At 40.8% G+C, this 24,905-nt stretch overlaps 1 protein-coding gene across 18 annotated transcripts in view; it reads right to left on the reverse strand.

Moving 5' to 3' along the window:
* MEP-1 (zinc finger protein MEP-1) overlaps window positions 1-24,406 on the reverse strand; it is a 69,550-nt gene extending 45,144 nt beyond the window's left edge. For 10 of the 18 annotated variants that reach the window (XM_071688212.1, XM_071688210.1, XM_071688206.1 and 7 more), the window contains exons 1-3: window positions 24,035-24,220; window positions 9,086-9,148; window positions 6,643-7,532 (exon numbers count right to left, since the gene is read on the reverse strand). In XM_071688212.1, the coding sequence (XP_071544313.1) occupies window positions 6,643-7,532; window positions 9,086-9,148; window positions 24,035-24,128 (1,047 nt within the window). In that variant the 5' untranslated portion in view covers window positions 24,129-24,220. The other 8 variants (XM_071688221.1, XM_071688214.1, XM_071688217.1 and 5 more) reach the window with 8 other exon arrangements.
* Between the last annotated feature and the right edge of the window lie 499 nt (window positions 24,407-24,905).

The raw sequence follows: 24,905 nt of genomic DNA on the forward strand, positions 1-24,905 counted from the left end.
CCTGAAGAATGCTTGAAGCATTCAACACTAAAATCAATTGCTAAACGATGAGGATACTACATCAACAGAATCAATTTCTCTCTCTTCTGATGAGGCTTGAGAATAGCTGATTGAAGGTACTAGGGCACTGACACTTGTTGATGGGTTTAGATTTCTTCAGGAAGATATCAAGTATCAACTATAGTTTTTTCTTCCTCTAATCATGCATTTCTCTGTAATAAGCTAGAGCATCCTGTATCTGCCTGTCAGTTCTTACAAATCTTTCATAACTGACATCCATTTCTTCTCACATCTGTACACCTCTGCTGATAGCAGCAAACGCCTTCGCCAATTTCTTTGCTGAGAACTTTCTTGGTGCCTCAGGCATAACTTCATTCTGGAAAATTATCTTTAATTTCATCTCAAGAATAATTCCCCCCTCTTCTTCTCTCACCAGAGGTAGGAGACAGATGGGCATTTTGTAAACAAGATGGGATCCAAAAACACAAAAAAACACCATCGCAAGTGAGTTTTGTACCACATATCACTAGCCCAGGAAAAGATCAAAATTTAAAGTATGGTTTCTACTGAATGCGTAGTCCTATCGCACCAACGTAAACTCAAAAAATCATAGGTCAAACCATTGTAAGTCCATTGTAGGGCAAGGGTTATCTGTAGTACTTGTTTTTTACTATGTGATGGACAAAGCTACAAGAGAGGGATCACAAGAAACAAAAGAACCTCAGAGGATACACAATCAAGGCTACTATAAAGAGCTCTTCTTAGAGCATGTAAATGACTTTCCTGAAGGACTAGACTCACGTCTAATAATCTATGGATGATGCTGAGACCCTGAGAAATGTATGGAACAAAAATGATTGCATCAGCTTCCTGGGGAGCCCAGACAAACTCCAAAGTTGGTCTGATAAACAGATGATGAAATTTACTCCAAGAGCAGGGTAATGAGGATGGAACACAGCAAAAAAATCCCCAGTATGAATAATAATCTGCAGGATGTAAGCTATAGAAATTGACATGTGATCTAAGGGCTGACACTGTGCCTAATCTGTTGCTATAGCTAGACATCAGGATGGCTGTGATAGTAAACTGTCAGTTGGCAAATATAAAAATCATACTTAAGTCCATGGATATGGAAATGTTAGGTAAGATATTCACAACATTAATTAGAGCGAAGCTGAACTGCACCTCTCATGCCCAGTCATCACACTTTAACAACCACAAAGATATGACTGACTGACAGGATCCAAAGAGCAGCAACCAAGAGTGAGTGGTGACTTGAGAACAGTCTTTACGATCCTAAATTAATTTGATGCAACTGACAGTGAACAGTTCTTCACAAGATGCAGTAGCTGAGTTACTTGAGGCCATGATCAGAAGCTGAGAAGGAGGCTAATCAAGAAAGATGCAAGGAAATACAAGTTTAGTGTAAGGGCAGCGGATGATTGCACAGAAATAAATAACAACAGCCTACAAAGATTTAAAGTCTTCTTAAGTGATTACAAATGAACTAGCAAAACCTTTGGAAATGTTGCCTAAGATGTTACTGGACAAAGATAAAGTGCCCTCATCCCATTCCAGATTTTTTGGTAAATGGCGGCATGTAATATCTGCACTCATATTTTGGCCGTCCTTGATTTAGATTCTGCATGGCATCTGTGGTGATTTTGTTATTTCTCCATCTATTTTCAATGTTGATTTTGTTCCACAATATCCTTCTTTTGGTTTCCATCTCTGTTCAAATTTGCTTGTAAATCTTTTCTGATATCTATGGTTAGTGTCAACTCCTTCCCTGCTCGCATTTTCATTGTTTTCTAAACTGGTTCCTGAATTTTTATCATATTCCACTGGTTCTACATGTTTAAATTTACTCCTCTCTTTACTTACTCCCCTGATCACTCAAAAACTACACTTTGTGGATGTGAACCTACATTCATCTCCCTATCTTCATATACTCTTATCAAGTTTACAGCATACTTTCTGAGGTATATAATCATGTATCTCTTTATCATATCATTCTCTGGCATCCATAGCTTCAAAAAGGAGTACTTTCATACAAATTTTTGGGTGATTATTTCCTCATTCATTGAATCACTTGGATACAAGCTTCACAAATAGTATCGGAAAGTTTTATTGCCTTTTTTTTCACCTTGTTTATCAATGACTTTCATGCTCTTATTTCTCATACTTTTTCCCCATTAATCTGCATTACTGTCTTGTTCTTCATTTGACTCGTTAATATTTTGCAAATACGCTAATACATCAATAACTGTATTACTTACGCTATCGAGATCTTGAGTTGATTCTTTCCAATAAGACATAAATCTTTCTGATTCAATTACAGTATTTCTAACAAGACATACACCTTTCTGACTCTGTTACAGCCTTTCCAAGAAGACATAAACCTCTCTCATTCATTTCCAGTCTTTCCAAGGAGACATAAATCTTTCTGATTCATTTCCAGTCTTTCCAAGGAGACATAAACCTTTCTCATTCATTTACAGTCTTGACACTGGTTGAAAGTCCTTCTTGACTGTCAAAAGCCATATCTGCTTTAGTATCTTTTTTCAATCTATAAAAATCTATCTATAAAGTTTGAAGCTAATGCTCAACCTTTATATTTTGCTTTCAATTCAAGTCTCATATACCATTTATGTGAATTTCCCATAGGTCAATCAAGCAGATCTCATACATTAAGCAAATCCCACATGTCAATTAAGTAAATCTTGTAAGTCAAGTATATTTCATACACTAATTAAGTAAATTACATATGTCGAGTTAATCTAACATGGGAGTAAAAAGAGAGACAGTAGCTAAGACGAGATGTCTCTTAAATGGCAAGGCTAGCACGAAATGCTCACAAAGGGAGAGAGCGAGAGAGTTAGGGAGCAAACTGTAGACTAGAAACATGATATGCACCTGTTTTGAATACAAGCACACCCTTCATGAATAGAATCAATTGATCAATCTTATGCCTGACCTGACAGCAGACTTTTCACACTTTCCTTGCATGAATATAAAATTCAACAAAATAAAAGTAATCAAAATCGCGATCCAAGATGACTATCTTCAGGGTATGTCTAATAGATATTCAATTCCTTGATTCATTTATGAACACTTGTAAACTTCCCATATCCAGAGGAGAAAATTTTACATTCACTATCCTCACTCTATGATGAAGAAGAAAACATACATCACCATCAACACTATGGATGTAGAAACAAAAATGGAAATTGTTACAATGGAAAGTGATCTTGATGGCACCAGAGACACTGGCCCAGGCAAAGGAAGTGCAAGATGAAATTCAAAGGGAAACAACACCAAGGAAGGTGTTGCCTACAGGACATCCCACAGGGACAGAACTACCAAAGGTCATACGAGAAAATTAAGCGAGAAACTTGTTCAAACAAATGTGAAGAAGTACTTTCATAGTATGAGTGATGAACACCTGTAAGAAAACAGTATGGAAAGTCCAGAAAAACAAAAATAACCCCCTAAATAACTGAAAATTAATTGCAAACCCTCTACAAAACCACAGCTCACCCAGCAAACGAAAGAAACCTGACAAATGAACTAACAAACATAGACTCTAAACTCAAAATGTCATACAGGATGCAGGGTAAGGAAGAAGAAACAACCATAAGTGAAATAAAGATTTTTTTACTCATGTACAAAATGCAGTCTGAGGATCACAAACCCAACTGGACCACCAAAGACTACAGAGAGTACATTTATGGATGATTCTCAGGAGACAAGAGTGAGATAATAGTAATCAAAAACAGAAAATCAAATGGCGTTCAACATTCCAAAAACCTGATTAAAGAGAAACAACTTGTCTTCATCAACAGTAATCCACAAACATTACATAGTAGATATCAACATTTTGCCACACAAATCTGAGACAGCCACTAAAAACATTCCCATTACTATGCCCCAGGGCCAGACTTCTGGAACTATCTTGCAGAAGCATTTAATATTCTCCAGACAAAAAGTCTAAATTCTGGCATAACCCTTGAGTTTGAAAGTGATTCACATTGCTCCACTCAACAAAAGAGGGAAGGAAAGCAATCCCAATAATTATCAACCAACACCAGTGAAGTCCAAAGAAGTAAACTAACCAGCTTTATATACTGAACAACGTTACAGGGCATGAAGATCATGCCTCTCAGTTGCCTGACCACTACGACAAGATTGTAGATGCCCTGGAGAACAAGCAAAACGCTGAAGTTAAAAACAAAGACCCTGTGAAAGCATTTGACAAAGGAGGCTATGGGGTCATGGCGCATAAAATCCATATGATGGGAATAATTGCAAAAACCACAAGGAAGATATACAACTTTTTAACTAACTGACAACATGTATAAATTAGGCTACGTACAAAGCCTCCATGGCAAAAAGCTCAGTCCCCTAAAGAAATGTACTTGCACCCCTCCTGTGCCTCATTTTCATAACTGCCATTGACACCCATTGAGACAAATACAACACAATTTCACATCATCGTTTGCAGTTGATATTACAATACAAGCATGACCACCAGTCTGACTGGTCCAGCACACAGTGTTGAACAATCTCAGACCCTGAACGTTCCAGATGTTTTATCTTCTGGTGCTCGTCACAGTTTTTGATATCTAAGGTGATATTTTACAATCTTCCATGCCTGCCCAGCCAATAGAAAGTTATTTTTGATTGTGGGTTGGAGGCCATGCTTCTAGATTTTCCAAGCGTAAATGGTGATATATCTCCTGTTACACTCTGGAGAGTGGAGCCTTGGTGTTTTTAGTCATTCCCAGTAGTTCATACTATCTTTCATGCTTGGAAAATCCTTGAAGGCATGGTCTCTAACCTACATCCAAGCATAATTCCATAATGGCATGATAAGCATGGAAGGCAATCAATAGTACCCCTTAATTCAAGGGTGTGATAAGCAGAAAAAGATAAAGATACCCTGAACATCTAGGATCTAAGATTGTTCCAACACATTTCTGCATCCAAGCGAATTATCTCCAGATGCATTGTGGAGATTTTAAAGACAGCTTTTGATATGTATTTCAAAGTGTACCAGTCAAGCCAGCCTGTGGTGTTGTATGTGCTTGCACGGTATGGCTGTCAACAGCTAGGTGGAACAACCTAACTCAGCTGTAACAGCTCTACCCAAATTGTAGAGGTGAAAAACCTCTGAATACTATTCTAGTTATGTCTCAGTATCAGTCACAGTATCAGCCACTTTTGCCAATCTATCAGTATCAGTAAAAGCTTGCCCGATGCTGCCATTTCTTTACATAAATAAGCAGTAATACATAAGGATATAAAATTTTACTAAAATTTTTGAAGTAAAATATAAGTTCTTTTGACATGTTGTATTTCTGTATAGTTAAGGATACAACTACAATAGTTGGTTTAACTGATAACGTCAATGTATCATCAATCATTTAAAGAAGAATGTGTACTTAAAGGCAAACAACATAAAACAATGTAAAAAGTTTTTCTGTCATTCAGTTTCTTTACAAATATAATTTCTTTATGCATGAAATTGATGACCTAATCTACATCCTTTTACTACTGAACAACAGGTCTGCTATAGTCACTCTTTCAAAATATTAAAAATATCAAATTTAAAATGAAATTAAGAAGAAAAATCAAAAAGGTCTTCCTGTTATCTATTCTACTATGACTGCAGTAGCCTATATGATTTGATATACCAATGTACAATATAATAATTCCTATCTCTTGAACAATGATCTCAAAATACAATATCTCTATTCATGCTTTTTATGGGAGTCTGGCAAACACATTCCCAATCATTTCTTTACATTATTTCAAATAAACAGAGCAATAACAATACATTTTTTTTAATCTATCAGTAGTGACACATAAAACTCGTATCAGTATCTGCACTGGTATTGACAAAAATTTTGGTACTGGTACATCATTACTCCAAGCCATTTAATGGGTTGAACAATGGAAATATTAACGACAACCCTGGATACGTACTTACAAATTGTACCTGGCTGTGGTGGTCATGTGGGCCTGGGGTACCACAGCTTTCAACAGCTAGGTCAACCAAACATCCAAATTAGGTCTAAACTCAACCTGAGATATAGGGTCAGAAGACATCTAAAGTCATGCAAACATCTGTGTAATTTGCAGACATCCATTCTGTAGCCATATGTGATGTGCTGAAACAAGAGCCCACCAACTACAGTCAAGCCCCATAAACTATTCCATAGTTAACCTTGACAGTTTCATATGCCTACGTAAGTTCAACCCACCGACTGCACATCACCCCACACCAATCTCAATCACTCTATTCCATATGCAGGTCTCTCACCCTCCCAAACGTTCTGCCCCATACCCAAATCCCTTCTTCACTCCATCCCTCCATGAAGGTCTCCCCTCTCTTTTGTACCTGGAGCACAACTCATTAACACCTACATCACTACATCAGATGTAGCTATAGTTCAAATGGAATAAAATGACAATACATCCACACTGGGAGTATCAATGAAAAATATGGTATCTGTAAACAAAATCATTGGAGAAGTGGCATAAACCATGTCTATCCTGATTAACCATAATTATGTAATGTCTTTGATGCATATGTTTCCAGAAAAGACAGGCAATCTGAACAAAGTTTCGCAAACTTACCTCTTTCTTCCTCTGCTGCAGTTTTTTGACATCAGCATCACTTATTGCCAGGGGATCACTCTCCTCAATCATTTCGATATCACTGCTATCATCCCTAATCACCTCATTAGTTATCTTAATATCATCGTCATCCTCTGTGTATTTCTTTGGAGTCTTACGAACTCTTAGTTGCCGTGTTTCCCTAACAGGCACTTCCTTTACTTCCTGTATATCATCTGTGGAGGTGTCTTTTGTTGCTCTTTTCCCAGTCTTTGGTTTATCACTGTTAGTACTTTCTTTTGTTTTTACTTCTTTTTTCTTCTCTTCCTCTTTCTTTTCTACCACTGCCTCCTCTTTCTTTTCTACCACTGCCTCTTCCTCTTTCTTTTCAGCCACCACCTCCTTTTCTTTCTTCTCTTCATCTTTTTCCTTTCCTTCCCCTTGCTCTTTCTGTTCTTTCTTTTCCTCCTTTTCCTTCTCCTTCTCCTTGTCTTTCTCTTTCTCTTGGCTACTTACATCTTTCTCTTTGTCATCCTTTTCTGTCTCTTCATCATTCACTTGTTCTTTTTCTTTAACCACTTTGTCATTTACACTTTCTGTTTCCTCATTTTGTTCTGTTTTTTCTTCCTTTTCTTCCTTATTTTCTTTATGTATTTCATTTGACACTTCACAATCTAATTTCACAACTCTTTCTGTCACCACACCATCGTATTTTGTGGAAATACTATCTCCGTCTTTGTGCCTGTGATCATCAGGCTTCTCATTTAACTCATTCTCATGTCTTTCAATTTGAAAGTCATCACTTTTCTCTATATCACCATTTATCTGCGGTTTCTCAGATTCACCATTCTGTAGTTTGACTTCTTCTTCCATTTCCTTCATTCCATTGATAGCTTTAACCTTATCGCCATCTGAAAAGAAAAATTCTTTTTAGTTATATCAGTCATTTAACACATGCAGCTACATTACAAATTCGTCAACAAAATCTCCATACCTTATTAATTCAAGAGATTTTAAACCAGTTTCAAGACAACTTCTGGGGAAAAAAAGAGGTTTTGAAATATGAAAGATATATTTTAAACAAAATCTGGACCCTTACCTAATGCTCATTCACACTGACCAAACATCCAGACCTATAGCAACAAAGGGATAGTAGTAGGCTCGCACCAAGGTGCATGCCAATCCCCATCACTCATCAACCACAGAAGCTCGTGCCATTTGGACTAGTTGTTGCCATAGCCAAAGAAATTTCTTTTTCAAAAGATGTGATAGGAAAATACAAACTCTTCATAACACTTTACGTACAGTAGAAAAAAAATCACCTCCAGACAGTCATGAGAGAACATGGGAGCACAACTGCGTACTGGAGGAGGGACCTTACAAAAAAAAACCTAAGGTAAAAACGTCTAAAAAGTACTGTCACCTTAGCAACCACTCAGTCTGTTCTGGAATGTACTCTACAAGGTCTCTACACGGGTGATGAAGTAGTTGTTGTTGTGAGAGATTAGAAAATCAATACCAAGAGACCCCCTAAGAAAAGTCAAAGCAGTTACCACTTACATTATGGGCACAACCCAACAACCCTGTTTATGCAACCCTGTTTATGAGAGGAAAAAATCTACATCTAACATGAATATTTCTTGCTAATGAATATCAAAACAAGACCAGATGATGATCTCCTTAGTAATTCCTCTAAAACTAATCTTAATATAAAGTAAATATATCTTTTTATTTTATGCTATTGTACTTCATCGCCATTTCCTGCATCAGTGAGGCAGCACCGGGAAACAGACGAAGAATGGCCCAACCACTCAGATACACAAATGTATACATAAATGCCCATACACACACATATACATACATAGATATATACATATATACACATGTACATATTCATACTTGCTTGCCTTCATCCATTCCTGGCACTACCCCGCCCCACAGGAAACAGCATCACTACCCCCTGCTTCAGCGAGGTAGCGCCAGGAAATCAACAAAAAAGGCCACATTCATTCACAGTCAGTCTCTAGCTGTCATGTGTAATGCACTGATACTACAGCTCCCTATCCACATCCAGGCATAAAGTGCATAAGTTTCAGCAGCAGTACATAAAGGAGGTATACACCCATGTCTCTTAAAAAGGAATTCTTTTTCTCCAATCTATGATCTGTATTAGTGTTTACTGTTGCTCTTTAGTACTGTTGACATCTGTATACAATCTAATGATAGTACTATGCATCTTTTGTGTGACTGATAACTCATGGAACGTATGGTATCAGTGAAATATGCAATGAATTTGAAACTTGTGGTCTTGTGAATAAAAAAAGCCAATAAGAATGCGACACTATACCTTAATAAATCATATTCAAATATTTCTCAGGCTTATATACCTCATGCCATGTTCACTGTTAAGTAAAATAATAATATTCATAATTGACAGCACTGAAAGATCCTAATAGTGACTTACCAACTGAAGACTCCTCCAGTCCAGCCGTTGCTTCACTCTCCGACATAGCGTTGGAGATCCAATCTGAAAAAAGCCATGCATCAGAACATTCAGTATCTATTGAAAGTTATCCTCTACAGTAAAACAGTAACTAAAAAAAAAAGTAATTCAAAGTGGCATAATTTTTCTTTGTAAAGTATATCATGTTTCTTTATTCATGAGGTGAATATGTAAATACAGCCTCAGAAATCAGTCTGAATCGTCAACCGATGCCCAGTGCATTAAAATGAAACATGGACTTCCATATCTATATAAGTGCTTCTTACTCATTTAATATGCACACTAGGTTGCTTCCTTACATAAGACTTGTGTCTTAATTCACAACATCTCCGTACACAAGATTCCTCCACTGCATCCAATCCCTGTGATTCCTCTAACACGTTCATCTGCAATATCGCTAGCCCTAATCAGTTCTTCTACTGCATCCATCAATCTTTTCTGTGGGCTACCTCTCCTCTTCGTATCATCTACTATACCATAATATACATCTTCTTGGCCATCTACTATACAACCATAGATGCATATCTATCTATCTAAGCTTTGTGGGATGTATTAAGGATAAATGGTATATCAACTGACTTATATTTCTCTCTTGTGTCTCCCCTGATGATGTGATTATTACACGAATGTGCACTTGGGAACTTATCGTGTTTCATTTTCCCTGTGGACTCATAGGAATATCTTGATCACGTGCAAAACTGTGATCCTTTCCAACATACATATATATAAAAGAGAATACAGCACAACTTTTCATTAGATAAGTCAGATCAAGCAACTAAGATGGGCTTCCAAGCATCTGCTGACCTGACATCAGCAGCATCTATCAACCAAGAATTTGGACAGCAAGAGGTGATTTTCAGAATTTCATAGTCATGTCTGTGGACCCTCCATCACCGAGTGACCAAGAGAGTCAACTCAGTTGCAAAAACACTTGCTGCAGCAGGAATGAAAATGATGCATGCCCACGTTAAAAAGTCAAGGCATACCAAAAGAAACTTCTGAGCAAGTGTTACATGTCTGGTACACAATTGGAATGCTTCTGCAGCCAACCATTTCACACACTCCCCTAACTGTTTTGCACTAGGAGCAATTCCTAGTGTAATGCAAATGTAAATTGTTCAACCCACTTGAAATCAAATGTGTTCAGGTCTGCTTCATGTCAAGATGGTTTAATACCATATTTGTCCATACTCATCTAATTAGGCTGTAATTTGAGCACAGAGTATATACAAGGACATTTTATCATGATGTCACACTTTGTTTATATAATTTGTGAAAATCAAATTCAGAACATCATTTTGTTGATTTTGCTATATACCAAGACACAACTTGTCATACGTTTTGAATAGTTCTCTTTTGTACAGCTCAGGTATAGTATTTCTATTAAAACTCTAAACTACAAAATTGTTTCTTATTCCAACGAACATGTGTAAAGAAAAGATGAGGGGGAAATTTTTGGTTCAAAAGGAATTTAACAGTATATTCAGAAATACAATAATGACGTAATTCTACCTACCTACCTACGTGTACCTACGATGAGATTTTGCCTGAGACAGGGCTAGCACAAAACCTTCACTGCACATCTTGCTTGATGCACAACCTCCCCATAATGCAATCCATGTTCTTTCATCACTATCTTTCTGGTCTGAAGATTTACTGTAACTGCAACTGCATTCATCTTTAAACAAAAGAAATTGTCATTAAAGTATGACTATCCTCGACTGCATAAGCTTTCATGAATGTACATCATGTCAGGGAAAGTCTTTACAAACCTTTTTGTATAAGCTTATCAGCCATAGAAATATTCTGGTATGAGGTGAGTCATTTTGTCAAGTTATTTGTATTAATCAGGAAAAGCAGTAGTCTAAAGCTGAACTCTGCAGGACACCACCAATCACTTTCACCTAGTCTAAAGGGGAATCTTTATAAGTTTTCTTCCACTTTGGCAGCTTTTTTTTCAATCTAACAAACTCTTATGGATGCCTAAAATTCTATTTTTTTTTTTTTTTACAAACTGCCGGTGATTATTAAGTTTTGGGCTACCCAAACGCATACAGTAGAATGTCTTATACACTTCTGGTGATAAGTTTCTGGCTATCTAAAAGCATACAGTCAACGTATCTATGTATATTTTACAGAGCCAGTATCCATTCTATCATATGAGGTGTTCAGTGTAAAAGTAACAAGTCTGCCATAAGCCCAAAAATCTGTTTTCTGTGATACAGAAGTTATCTGGCCGCCTTCATATGGTTGGCTTGTCAGTGTCATAATGTAATTTCTGTGTTTTTAGTGATCAACTAAAACTAATCCCTCTTCATGGAGATGATTCTACTCTATGATTCAAATAAAACATCTTATGAAACATAGTACTAAAGAGGGAATAGATGCAGTTCCAATTTGCATCAATTTCACTGTAAAAACAGGAAAAAGGTAACAATCTGCAATGCCTAAGCATCTAATTAAGCTCGAGTAATATTCACTTATCTTTCATTGCAGCAAAATACTTCAATTTTACATTGATGGAGTTACTCTTACATCAAACTTTCTCGGCACAAAATGAACTCTAAATAAAAGAAACTAACTAGTCAAAAAATATAAACAGATGAAAATCATATCAATGAATTCACTACAGTCAGCAGAATCATACAACACCTGCAGATATCACTCATAAAAATGCAGTTACTTTAGTTTCCTGGGTTGGATACTTTTTCTGTAGAACAAATAAATATGAAGCTGTAACGAATCTACAGATAACGTTATTCACTGACACTGATAAGTTACCACTGCTGCAACCCTAAAGAGTATAATTACCTAAAACATTAAACGTATGCTGAAATCAAACACCTAGAGACAAGGATCTGGGTTCTACCTTAGGGCCATGGAAATTTTTTTTTCAGATGTTCTGTTGTGCAATCCGAGCTTATTTTCCAGGTCTGACTGAGAGGTTACCTATAGGAGTAGACAAGCCTATGTTCAAGTCTCATTTAGTTCCTCAATTCTCCATCTTTTACACTCCTCTCTCAGATATGTATGAACCTAAGGACCTGAAGCAAAATATATATATTTTTTATTATACTTGATCACCGTTTCCAGCATCAGCAAGGTAGCACCAGGAAACAGACAAAGAATGTCCATCCACTCATATACATAAACATACAGACATATACACATACACACATGTATATATTCATACTTACTTGCCTTCATCCATTCCTGGTACCCCACTCCACAGCATCACTACCCCCTGCTTCAGCAAGGTAGTGCCAGGAAACCAGACAAAAAAGGCCACATTCATTCACACTCAGTCTCTAGCTGTCATGAGTAATGCACTGAAACCACAGCTCCTAATCCACCTCCAGGCCCCACAAACCTTTCCATGGTTTACCTCACATGTTTCACATGCCCTGGTTCTATCCATTGACAGCACGTTGACCCTAGTATACCACATCATTCCAAATCACTCTATTCTTTGCACACCTCTCACCCCCTTTTTCACTCTATCCTTCCACCTCCAATTTGGTCTCCCGCTTCTCCTTCTTCCCTCCACCTCTGACACATATATCCTCTTTGTCAGTCTTTCCTCAATCATTCTCTCCATATGCCGAAACCATTTCAACACACCCTCTTCTGCTCTCTCAACCACTCTTTATTTCCACAAATCTCTCTTGCCCTTTCATTAATTACTTGATCAAACCACCTCACACCACATATTGTTCTCAAACATTTCATTTCCAACACATCCACCTTCCTCCGTACAACCCTATCTATAGCCCATGCCTTGCAACCATATTGTTGGAACTACTATTCCTTCAAACATACTCATTTTTTCTCCACTTCCATGGTTCCATTCACTGCTAAGTCCACTCCCAGGTATCTAAAACACTTCACTTCTTACAATTTTTCTCCATTCAAACTTACATCCCAATTCACTTGTCCCCCTACCCTACTGAACCTAATAACCTTGCTCTTATTCACATTTACTCTCAACTCTCTCTTTTCACACACTTTCCCGAATTCAGTCACCAACTTCTGCAGTTTCTCACTCAAATCAGCCACCAGAGCAGCAGCAGCAGGGAACAACAACCAACTCACTTCCCCAACAGACTGCATACTCGCCCCTCTCTCCTAAACTTTTGCATTTACCTCCCTGACCACCCCATCCATAAACAATTAAACAACCATGGGGACATAATACACCCCTGCCATAGACCTACCTTCACTGGGAACCAGTCACTCTCCTTGGTAAAAACTTTTCACTGTTTCTAGCAGTGTACCTCCCACACCATATACTCTTAAGACCTTCCACAAAGCATCTCTATCAACCCTATCATATGCCTTCTCCAAATCCATAAATGCTACATGCAAATCTATCTGTTTTTCTAAGTATTTCTCACACACATTCTTCAAAGCAAACACCTGATCTATACATCCTCTACCAATTCTGAAACCACACTGCTCCTCCCCAATCTGATGCTCTGTATATGCCTTCACCCTCTCAATTAATACCCTCCCATACAATTTCCCAGGAATACTCAACAAACTCATGCCTCTGTAGAAAAAACAATCATAATGTAGTAATAATACAAATTAAACAGTACATAAGTTTTAGGGATTCAAAAGAATATAAAATTACTTTTTGAAAAGTAAAAAAGGCCTAATGGAAGCACACAAAAAACTGAAAGTAAAGAATTACCAGAACTCAGATGTTCCATGGTGCATAGAAAAGATGAAATTAATGAAAATGTCAAAGAAAAAATTCCAAAATATCTGAAATTCAGAGCATCAACCAAGTATCCAGGTAAACATGTAGGGTGCAACGGAAACTAAAGATATCTTAACATCTGGAGTGTTGGATAATTTCGTAAAATGGGGAAATGTATAAGGGGAATAAACAACCCTTAAAACACCACCACATCTTAACGTTCTTTTTTTTTGCCATCTGATGTCGTCAAGGCTCCTTAACAATCACAGTGCTTCCCTTGTTCTCTTCCCCATCTCACCTGGTGCTACATAAATGTGTTTTCAAGCTTTCCATATCGTTCCTTCCTAAACCACCTGTACTCAATTCTTGTCCTTAAACCTTTCAAATCCTGCTTAGCTGTTATCTGAATCTTCTCTGTACTACATTCCTCGGCCTTTTGGCATCTATTTCTTTATGAAGTCCCTCTCTTCTAGCTTCCGACCTCTATATTCAAAGAGTAGCAACAATCTCCCCACTCCCTCATTACAGACTTCACAGGAACTATTACAACACTCTTCCACACCCTGATGGTGCCATTTCATACCCTATCATTAATGAAAAAGACTTTCTTCTCAGCTCAGTAATGTTTCCTATCTCATGTCACCTCTTGAGGTTCATGCTCCATCCTGATTCTTTTCATATTTCCTCTCCAACCACATACTCAATTTCCAGCATCTTTCAATTGCTATTCCCATTCCCCATATCAGTGTTGCTTTCTCCTTCCAGATAATCATATGCAGATATATATAATCCAGAATTGATGATGTGTACGTACTTACAATAGGGTGTTCATCAACACATCACACAGCCATGGGAGTTTTTTTCCTGAACACCTTCTAAGAATTCATGCCACCATGTACTGTCCTTGTACCACCTACCTACAATTCCAATTCCTTACACTCATCTTCCCAGTGTATTAATATCAGTATCATTCAAACATTTCCATTACTACCTCATCACCTTCACAATTTTCACAAATATTTGGTCATGTTCACCAAATTCTTTCTGGGTACTGTAAACCATCAAAACAATGACAAACTCTTCTTCCTAACTAAGTGATGAATCACTCTGTAGTATAGGTTGTACCTCTTTAATACGGCAAACTTGGCACCTGGCCACTGCTCGACCATAGGGAATGCCGGAAAACAGAAACTGACCCCCAAGTCATACACAGTTGATGATTCGATCTCATAGTACTCACAAAAAGTCTTTACAGAAGCTCCTTTATCTCATTTTTTCAGTAACTCCACCTTTTCAAGTATAGAAAATGATTCATGCTTACTTTATTAGCACTAGCACTACCTGGTCCCTTGGATGACAACCTGAAGGGCTAAGATACAGCCGAATATAAGAAATAAACAAGACTGTAACTTAGCTCGACTGCAGTGTAAACAGATTTTAGCTCCTTAACACTGGTAACAGTGCCACCCTAGTGGCAGATTTACAAACTAATAACTAATGGCAGCAGATTCAAAACATGCCAGACCAAGGGGGTTGCTGGACCACAGAGCACCCGATTAGAGGGGTACAACCTGTAACTTCCAAAAATTTACAATGTCACTTATTAAAAGAGCCAACCCCATCTCTCTCCTCTCACTTCTCTCTTCACACTCGTTGCATCCTTTTGGGAGAAATAAGTCATCCATCAGTCTCCTTGGTCAAGTTTCATATCAATAAGTTCCCTCAGCAATCTCTAAACACCATTAATGAACAGGCTATCCCGCTTTGAAGCTTACTTTAAACAAAGGTCAGATGTGTTTATGGGTTCAAGCAGTTGGTTGTAGGGTGGACAGACTCAGGACCTGCCTAGTATGGGCCTCTTAGAGTGTCCTCACTTCTTATGGTATTTCCCCATCTCCGTTTCATAATCTGTTTCCGTGCATCACTTTGTGTGTGAGTGATTACCTATCTACCCATCTGTAAAGTAAAAGGAAAGAGTTCTACACTCATGGGAACCCAACTCTTGAACTTTCCTAACAATCAAGCAGCTTTTTAAACATTTCTATACCACAGATACTCAAAGTTTCATTACTCTGTTAAGTGTGTGGGTACAATCTTTCATTATTACAGCACAACTTTTTAAACTTTTTATGCAATTAGCATTCCTAGCTTCATCCTGCAGTTTATTCCAATCGACCTCAACTCATGAAGCATAAAGTATTCCAAAAGTACTGAAACATTTTTCTAACATGTTCTTTTCCTCACTTCACAGTATTATTATTTACTGATTACTCTATTTTGCATCCTTTGAAGGACTGTTCATTGTACACCTCGAAGATTCAAAAACGATACCAGGTGAGCGATTACATCCTTCTTTATTCTTCGCTTTGGCAGACAAACTCGGCTCTTTAAGTTTATACAAAACAGTCATACACATCATTACCTCCTCCTACACACTTGCCATTCATTAGACATGCTGAAGAAGTTGTTTACCTTAACAAAGTTTCTCATTTAATGTCCATTTGATAGTAGTAGTTCTGTGTTGTATTCCTGTTCATGCAGCTGTCTCCTTACTGTTAAAGGTGAAACATCGAGACAAAATAGGACCTTGACTTTGACAACATAAAAGAGTGAAGCTGTGCTACCATAACAGTACAAAGCAGTTGAGCAACACTGGTTTTTAACGCTTTCCTGTCCAGTAATTTTACCTTACAATTTGCTTCTTCTGTCTCAGTAACCACAGATACCACAATGGTGCAAGAGAGCCCAAATATTCTTGCAGTTTCAGTAGGAGAAACCCTCTGTCCTTCAGGATTGAGTATTTCCAAGTGGAAATCCATTTTTGGTCTCATTCCGTCTGTTATAAGACTCAGAAAATGCAAGAGTGCATTCAACTAACAGCAGAAATGTTTACACATTGGTTTCACAATGCATGTCAACACACTGTGCTACCATAACAGCACAAAGCAGTAGAGCATCATTTTCTTCAAGGTTTTCCTATCCAATACTTGTTTCTTACAATTTGCTTCTTTCTCCATAACCACAGATACCACAATGGTGCAAGAAAGTCCAAATATTCTTGCAGTTTCAGTAGGAGAAACCCACTTTCCTTTAGGATTGAATAATTCTAGGTGGAAATCTATTACTGGTCTCATTCCTTCTGTGGTGAGACTCAGAAAATGTACGAGTGCATTCAACAGCAGAAATTTTTACACATTGGTTTCACAACGCACATCAACACAATCCAATTTACAACAGCCTTCTCCAAATTTAACATTCTCTCTTTCAGATTCCTACCATCAAGTGATGTAACTTTTTACGCACCCCTAATCAAAAGCATTTTATCTATCACCTTGTTTCTCTTAATTCACTTCTTTATCAACATGGTATAAATCACCTGTATTACCATTATGTCAGACACTATGATCTAAGTATACAGTTACAGAAGTGTCTTCCAATGGGAATGAAGAGGAGTCTTTCAGCAAGTCTACGTAGCAACTTCAGAGAAGGTTTCAGTAATCCTGAAGATCATTCTTGTATATAGCATCTTTAATCTCACAAAATGACTCCAACCGAATGTATTTCTCAAGCTCAAGCGCATCAAACTTAAGTTTTAAACACTGTAAACACTCTACAATGATAAACACAATTCTGTTGTAACTATAAGGGTGTTCCATAGAATTTTTGTGTTACCTGCACTGTAGCACAGTTTTTGAAACAAAAACAGATGGATATACTTTTCAGTAAATAACAAAAACATACGATAGTGTGCAATTTCCTTAAGTACGGTTAAGTTCCAGGCAGTTATTCCTTTCATAAGATGTATAACTCGTGAAAAATACATTCAGTTCTTTAGGTGATAGGAAACAATGGTATGATGTTTGACATGACCTTTACAAGTCAGATCAAATGTTCACGTTATGCACTAGGTAAAGTTATAGGTAAACCTTTTTATAAGAGGCATATCTCAGGCTATATCATCTACCTATATCTTCGACGCCCATTCCTTCGGGAACCCCTTCAAGGGGTTGGCCATGGCAAAAGTCTCCATAACTATTGAACTCCACTGAACTTGACATTGGAGGCCAAATCAATACTACAATTATGGGTCTTACGCCATTCAAGTCTATAAATGTTGGGAAAGAACTACATAATGTATAGTTTGATGCAACTGACTTAACCCTTATGTGATAGGCCAAATACATCTTTATTAAACCCGGGACCCGGACTCCTGACAACAGATGAATGAACAAATAACTTGCGATATACAAGTCCTAATTGTCTGTCAAACTGTGCAAGTGAAAAATTGACTCAATAATAAACAATATTGCAAACATTTGAAAAGCAAGTGTAGTCATAGTACTTGCAACTAACTGTTCATGATATTTTTTTTGTAACAAAGTGGCAAATTAATTATATACACTGACAATACACTATACATTGAGGTATACTGATAAGATTTAAGGTGCCTATATTGACACCAAACCATTCTAAAATGTCAAACAAGACATACTATGTACAATCATCATAAATATAACCATCTTACGTTCCTTCAGCAATATTTATCTATTGTTTTAGGATTCACTTTGGAGGCCTTTACTAATGACAGTAATTTCCTCATAAATCTTTATTCATGTGATTAACAACACACAAATCAATTCAACGTACCAGCAATCCCATTAAAGAAACTTCATTTCTTACTGCAGTAGCTACTTACAAGATGTATAAAGTAACGAGAGCTTTGTCCCCATAACCACTGAGGGTATTTGAAATGCACCTATACTCGGTTGCTAAATGGGCATTTCACGCAGCTGGTGTATGGGGTATCTTTCTTCTAGGCGTTTTCACACCTATCTGGGTAGTGTGTGGGTGGTACTTGGAATAGTGTATGTGTAGGTGTGTCTGGTGTGGTTTGTTAGAGGTGTTTGGTATTGTGTGTGTGGGTGGTTTGGAATATGGTGTGGGAGGTGTTTGACATGGCGCATGTGGATGGTGTTTGACATGGCACGTGTGGATGGTGTTTGACATGGCACGTGTGGATGGTGTTTGACATGGCACGTGTGGATGGTGTTTGGCATGGTATGTGTTGGAGGTGTTTGGCTGGGTGTGAGAGGGTGGGTTGGCATGATGTATGGATGGGGCATGGCATAGAGTGCAAGGGCAGTGTTTGGCATGATATTTAGGGGAAACATTAGGCATGGTGTGTGTGGGTGGTGTTTGGCATGGATCATTAGGAATGTGTTTAGCATGGACTGTGTGGATAGCATATGGTATGGACTGCGAGAGGTCTGACAGAGTGTGGGTGGCCTGGCATGAACAGTGTGTGATGTTCAGCAATGAGAATGTGGATAATGTGGATGGCGTTTGGCACTGACTTTGTGGGAAGGGTTTGACATGGAGAGCATGGATGGTGTTTGGCATGTGTAAGGAATGTTTGGAATGGAGTGAGGGGTTGGTGTTTTGCATGATAGGTGGGTAACGTTAGATATGGTGAGCATGTAGGTGGGGTTTGTCATTGTGTGAGGATGCTATAAGATACAATTTGTATACAGGTGGTGACTGGTATAACGTAAGGTGGCTTTTGACATAGCGGCAGAGTAGCTGCAGCTGGGTGGTTGGATTGAGCATGTGGTTTGGTAGGGTGTGGGTGGTGTCTTATAGAAAGTGGATAGTGTTTTATAACGATGTGAGAGGTTTGTTACAGTATGTGGGTGGTGTTTACCCCTGCAAATGTGGTGTTAACAGTGTGTGTGTGTGTTGATGTCTGGTATAGTGTGTGCGGATAGGGTTCGACATAGTTTAAGATGGTGAGGATGGTGTTTAGCACAGAGTAGTAGATGGTGACGGTATACTATGGCCTGTTTGGTATGGTGTGTGTAGGTATCTGGTAGATTATGTGTACAAGTAACGACCTATTTGTACTGAACAAGGAGAGAGTTCCACACTCATGGGACCTCATCTCTTGAACATTCACTACCATCAAAAAGCTGTTGAAACTTCTGTATGCTATTCACAATTCCATTACTGAATTAAATCCATTCCCTCAGTATTTACACTTAACAATAAATTTCTTGTTGCTTCATAGTACGCCCTTATGAGCAATTTTTGCATCTTTCAAAATGTTAACTGTTTACCAAACTGATTCAAAAACATAATACATGCAATGTGTGTGGGTGGCATAAGGTATACTGTGGGTGGTGTTTGGTATACTGTGTGGGTGGCATACGGTATGTTGTGGGTGGCATAAGATATACTGAGGGTGGTATTTGGTATACTGTGTGTGGGTGGCATAAGGTATATTGTGGGTGGCATAAAGCATACTGTGGGTGGTGTTTGGTATACTGTGTGTGGGTGGCATAAGGTATACTGAGGGTGGTATTTGGTACAGTGTGTGTGGATGGCACAAGGTATGTCATGGGTGGCATATGGTACACTGTGGGTGGTTTGGTATACTGTGTGTGGTGTTTGGTATACTGTGTGTGGCATAAGGTATACTGTGGATGGGTGGCATAAGGTATGTTGTGGGTGGCATAAGGTACACTGTGGGTGGCGTTTGATACACTGTGTGTGGGTTGTTTGGCACAGTGGGTGGGTGGGTGGTGTTTGGTACAGTGTGGGTGGAGTAAGTGGGTGTATGGCTTAATGTGTGGGTAGTGTTTAGTTTAATGTGTGGATGGGGGGCTCGTCTGGATTAGGTGCAATGCTGTGGCGTGGGTGGTGTCTGGTGTGTACGTGGGTGATGGCAGAGGTAATGTACGTGGGTGGTGGTGGTGGTGGAGGCAGTGGTGGTGTAGTGGGGTAACGGGTGGGACGTGGTAGACTTGGTGGTGGCGGAAAGGGTAATGGTTGGTGGTGGTGGTGGGAGGAGGGAGGGAGGGAGGAGGTGGTGATGTGGGAGGGAGGGGGGGTAATGAGGGGTGGTGGTGGTGGTGGTTGAAAGGGGGGTGGGGGGGGGCGGGCTAGAGGTGGTGGTTGAGAGAGGGTGGGTGAGGGGGGGAGGTAGGTGGTGGGGGCGGTGGGGGTAATGAGTGGTGGTGGGTTAGAAGGGGTGGGTGGGTGGAGGGGGGGAAGGGGAGAGGAGGGGGAAGGTGGGGAGGAGGAGAAGGAGGAGGAGGAGACAGGCTGGAACCCCGCGTGCGTGCGTGCGTCTGTCTGTTGACGACCAAGTGAATATCCCCCCCCCCTCCCCCCAGGGGTCTTCCAAGTGAATATTTGGCTTCCGACAGTCCAAAGATCTGTCGGGCAGTTTACCGTCAAACCACGAGACGGAAGTGACGGTAAATGATATACGGAACCTCATAAAAAAAATCCACCCCCGAATAACCTGGCTGCCATTTTCAGGTCAATAAACTTTGTTGTTAATCTTACAATCACTTAGTCTGACGCTAACGAGTCCATCTACTTCAATCACCATGCCCCCCCCCCACCCCACCCAACCACCCCCACTATACGATGGGGGGGGTGATGGCTTGGTCTCTGACCTCACTCAATAGGGTCAGGTCATAGGTCAAACTTTCATCGCAAATCAGGGGGTCGTACCGTCGTACCCTAAAGGGGAGGTCGTACCGTCGTACCCTAAGGGGGGTCGTACCGTCGTACCCTAAGGGGGGTCGTACCACGCGAGAACCACAGCAGAAGAATCTTCTCTGTGTTCATATCAATGGGCAACATTCCACGACCAAGTCTTCACTTCAGCTTTTTAAGAAAAAAAAAAAAAAAATGAAGAAAAAATAAATACAGAATCCAGTGGTGGCAACATCGTCTGAAATCTCAGAAATGCCATTTTCCTACAACGTCACTTGAAAGAACAAATATTCTCCCCCCCCCCCCCAAGTATTTCCTTGGACTCTTTCACAAAACAGAAGACCAGAGACTGAGATAAATTCAAGTCCACACTGATGGACGACATGTTTGACTAATTGAGTGGACGACAGGTTTAAACTATCTGACTCAAATCACCCAATGATCCTTTTTCTTCTTTTTTCTCTCAAGTTGTATCCATTTTCAGACCCCCCCCCCTCCTACATGTATATTATATATATATAAACACTTGTCACTCTCTTCAGGGCTTTCCTTACATCCCCTTTAAATGCCTGGTTTCCATGAAGAAGGGGAGGGGTAGGGGGGTGCCTTGTGAATTAAGCCATCAAAATGAAGGAAGAAAGGAGGGGGGGAGGGGGAGGAGTGAGGGAGGGGGGCCGAATTTAAAATGGCCATGAGGGGGGTGGGGGGGTTAAACAGGGGTGCACTCCTTCCCCCAAGCCAGTTTCCAAAAGCACACACACACACACACACACAGCATCTTTCCACCCCTGGCCGACAGTGTACACAAACCCCCCTTTTTTTATGTACACACATACCTTCATGTACGTTTAATCACACAGACACACACTATAAACACAGGGGTCTTAACTACCCATTTTCCTCGATGGAACAACACACGCACAAAGTGCATCATTGCTATGGTCGTTCGTGATTGACAGAAACATGGACTACGATGACGTACAATTATGTAAACAAACAAAAAAAAAATATGTGTTTCAGATCGAGTGTCATGTGTATGTATGGGGGTATGGAGGGTGTCTTGACCGTATGTAATCAACAAGGCCAAGTGGGGGTCAGTTGTGTCTGTGCGCGTCAACAAACCACCATGTTGTGGTCCCTGCAAAGTCAGCTGATGTAAACAACACACTCGTCTCAATGGATTCTTCCCCCCCTCCCAATGAAACCGGACTGTGTAAACAAAGTGGCTCTAAATGAGGTGTCCTGGAGCTTCTGTGTGACCTTTGTGGACATGGGAAATGAGTGGACCTTTTTCTTCCCCTGGTTTGGGGAGAAGGTCCTGTAGTACACAGACATGGTCTTTGGAAAGTAACTATGTCTTTTGCCATCTCCAAATGTACTACTGTACTGTACATTCCTGTGTTTGGGGGTGTACCAGGATGTAATGGTGTAGCCTGTCGTAAACTAGATGTAAATAGGTGTACTGGGTGTTTGTGCCATGTCGTAGACTAGATGTAAACAGGTGTACCGGGTGTTTGTGCCATGTCGTAAATAGATGTACTGGGTGTTTGAGTGAGTGTGTACCTCTGAGGGTGTTATATAGACTAAGTGTAGATTTATACGCAGGAGATGAGTACATGAGAAGAGGAAGTGAATTCTGGCGTGAAATTCCTTTTTTTTAACTGTATGCGTAGGGGGTGAGTTTTTTAAACAGTGTATGTGTAGGGGGTGTAGGTGGGTGTGAGAGGGGGGGGGGTGTCATGCGCAGTTGAGGTATACACCTGTGTACATGACGACCCATGTCTCCTGAATTGTTCCAGGTGTGTACGGGATGATGGCTGTGGGCGTACATGTGTCCACACGACCCCCAGTCCCTCCTACATGTGGCTGAGACGACCACAGGGCAAGCACACACACACAGACACACACACCTGCAGGGTTGAGGCAGAGTGTATGTGTGTCAGTGTGGGGTGTGGTGGTGGGGGCGTGTGGGGGGTGGGGGAAGATAGTGGCACGGAGGGAGGGAGAAGGGGTGGGGTGCTGTGTACGTATCCTACATGTGTGTGTATCTGTGTGTACACATGACACCAGCCCCAGCACGCACACCCCACGGGTCCCCAGCAACTTCCGTGTGCACATGATTCCTCCCTCCCCCATACCTCGTGTGCAACTCCTCTCCCCTGCCTGTCAGCGTATGTACGCCTGTGTACGTCCATGTGCGTATGTGCGTGAACAACCTGGGGTAGCCCCCCTAAGATCTCTTCAACACCCTCCCCCAACCCCGGGCGTGTGTGCGTATGTAGGTATGTGCGTGGCGGTGTGTGTGTGTGTGTGTGTGTGTGTGTGTGTGTACAACTTGTGCGTCCCCCTGTAACCCCCCCAACACCTCCCTCGCCCCCCTTCTCCCCCTCCCCCCGCACTGCTGCCGCTCCGCTTTGTTCCACACCACACCAGCGGCGTATCCAACATCCCACTCCACCTAACCCACTCGCCACCCCCGCCTCCACCCGCGGCCGCCCACCGCCCTCATTCCCACCCACAGTACGCCAGCACCCACCAGCAACCCCGCCCTGGCCCAGGAACCACCCTAGCCACCCACCAGGCCACCCAAACACCACGGCGTGTGATCCCACTCCGCACCCGTGGGTTACGTCCCTCTACCCGCCCGGCGCCCTTAACTCCACCGCCGGCTCGATTCTACCCGACGGGTTACACACCAAACTCACATATTTCACCTCGGTACCACCTCTCTATTCCTCTACGCACGTCCTCCGGGGCAAATCCGAGGTGTGAGGAGGCTTCACATGTTGCTCTTGCCATCACAACATTCAAAGTTGCGCGGTAAATCCGTGTTCGATGTTTCGCGCGTACTTCAGTTGTCTGTTACATCTGTCAGTTTCATCTTAACACACAAATATCTCACTTGTGGAAGCCCTCAGGGCACTGGGCTTATCCTGGGCACTTCCGTGCCCTTTACTTACTCGGCGACACACTATTTTCAGCCACAATTAACCTCAAAGTCACTGTATATTGACGATATTCGAATGAACCCTCGACTCTGCAGTGCACCCACCGTCCCAATATGGCGGCGACTGGTCACGTGACGGAAAACAGTGACGTCACCTAAAGCTCCAGACGGAGTGAGACCAGCCAATCATCTTCGAGTTCCTACGTCACGTGACCCGCGGTGCCGCGTTCACCAATCAGCGGCCAGAGATGCCGACTTATATGCCCCTATTCCCTTGAACCCCCCGCTCTTCCACTGGCCTCCCCCACTCCCCCCCAACTCCCCCTTCAGCGCCTGCTACAGTAGAGGAGGAGGTAGGTCGCCCTCCACGTGGTGCTGACCTACCTCCTCCTCGAGCTTCGAGGGCCACATGTCACACTCCACGTGCAGGTCACCACACACGCCTCTAAAAACCCCTTCCGTCTGCGCCTTCGTCGGGAGAGAAGAGCGACAGTGTACACACAGAGATCCACAGTTATTTTGCCGATAATTCTCTGGGGGGTCTCTCCTCCTCCCCCACACACACACTGACCTACCCAAGGGTAACAATTGGGGTCACTCCACCCTACTGAAGGAGGTGGGGGGGGAGG

The sequence above is a fragment of the Panulirus ornatus genome, chromosome 45 (assembly GCF_036320965.1).
Source record: "Panulirus ornatus isolate Po-2019 chromosome 45, ASM3632096v1, whole genome shotgun sequence".
NCBI lineage: Eukaryota > Metazoa > Arthropoda > Malacostraca > Decapoda > Palinuridae > Panulirus > Panulirus ornatus.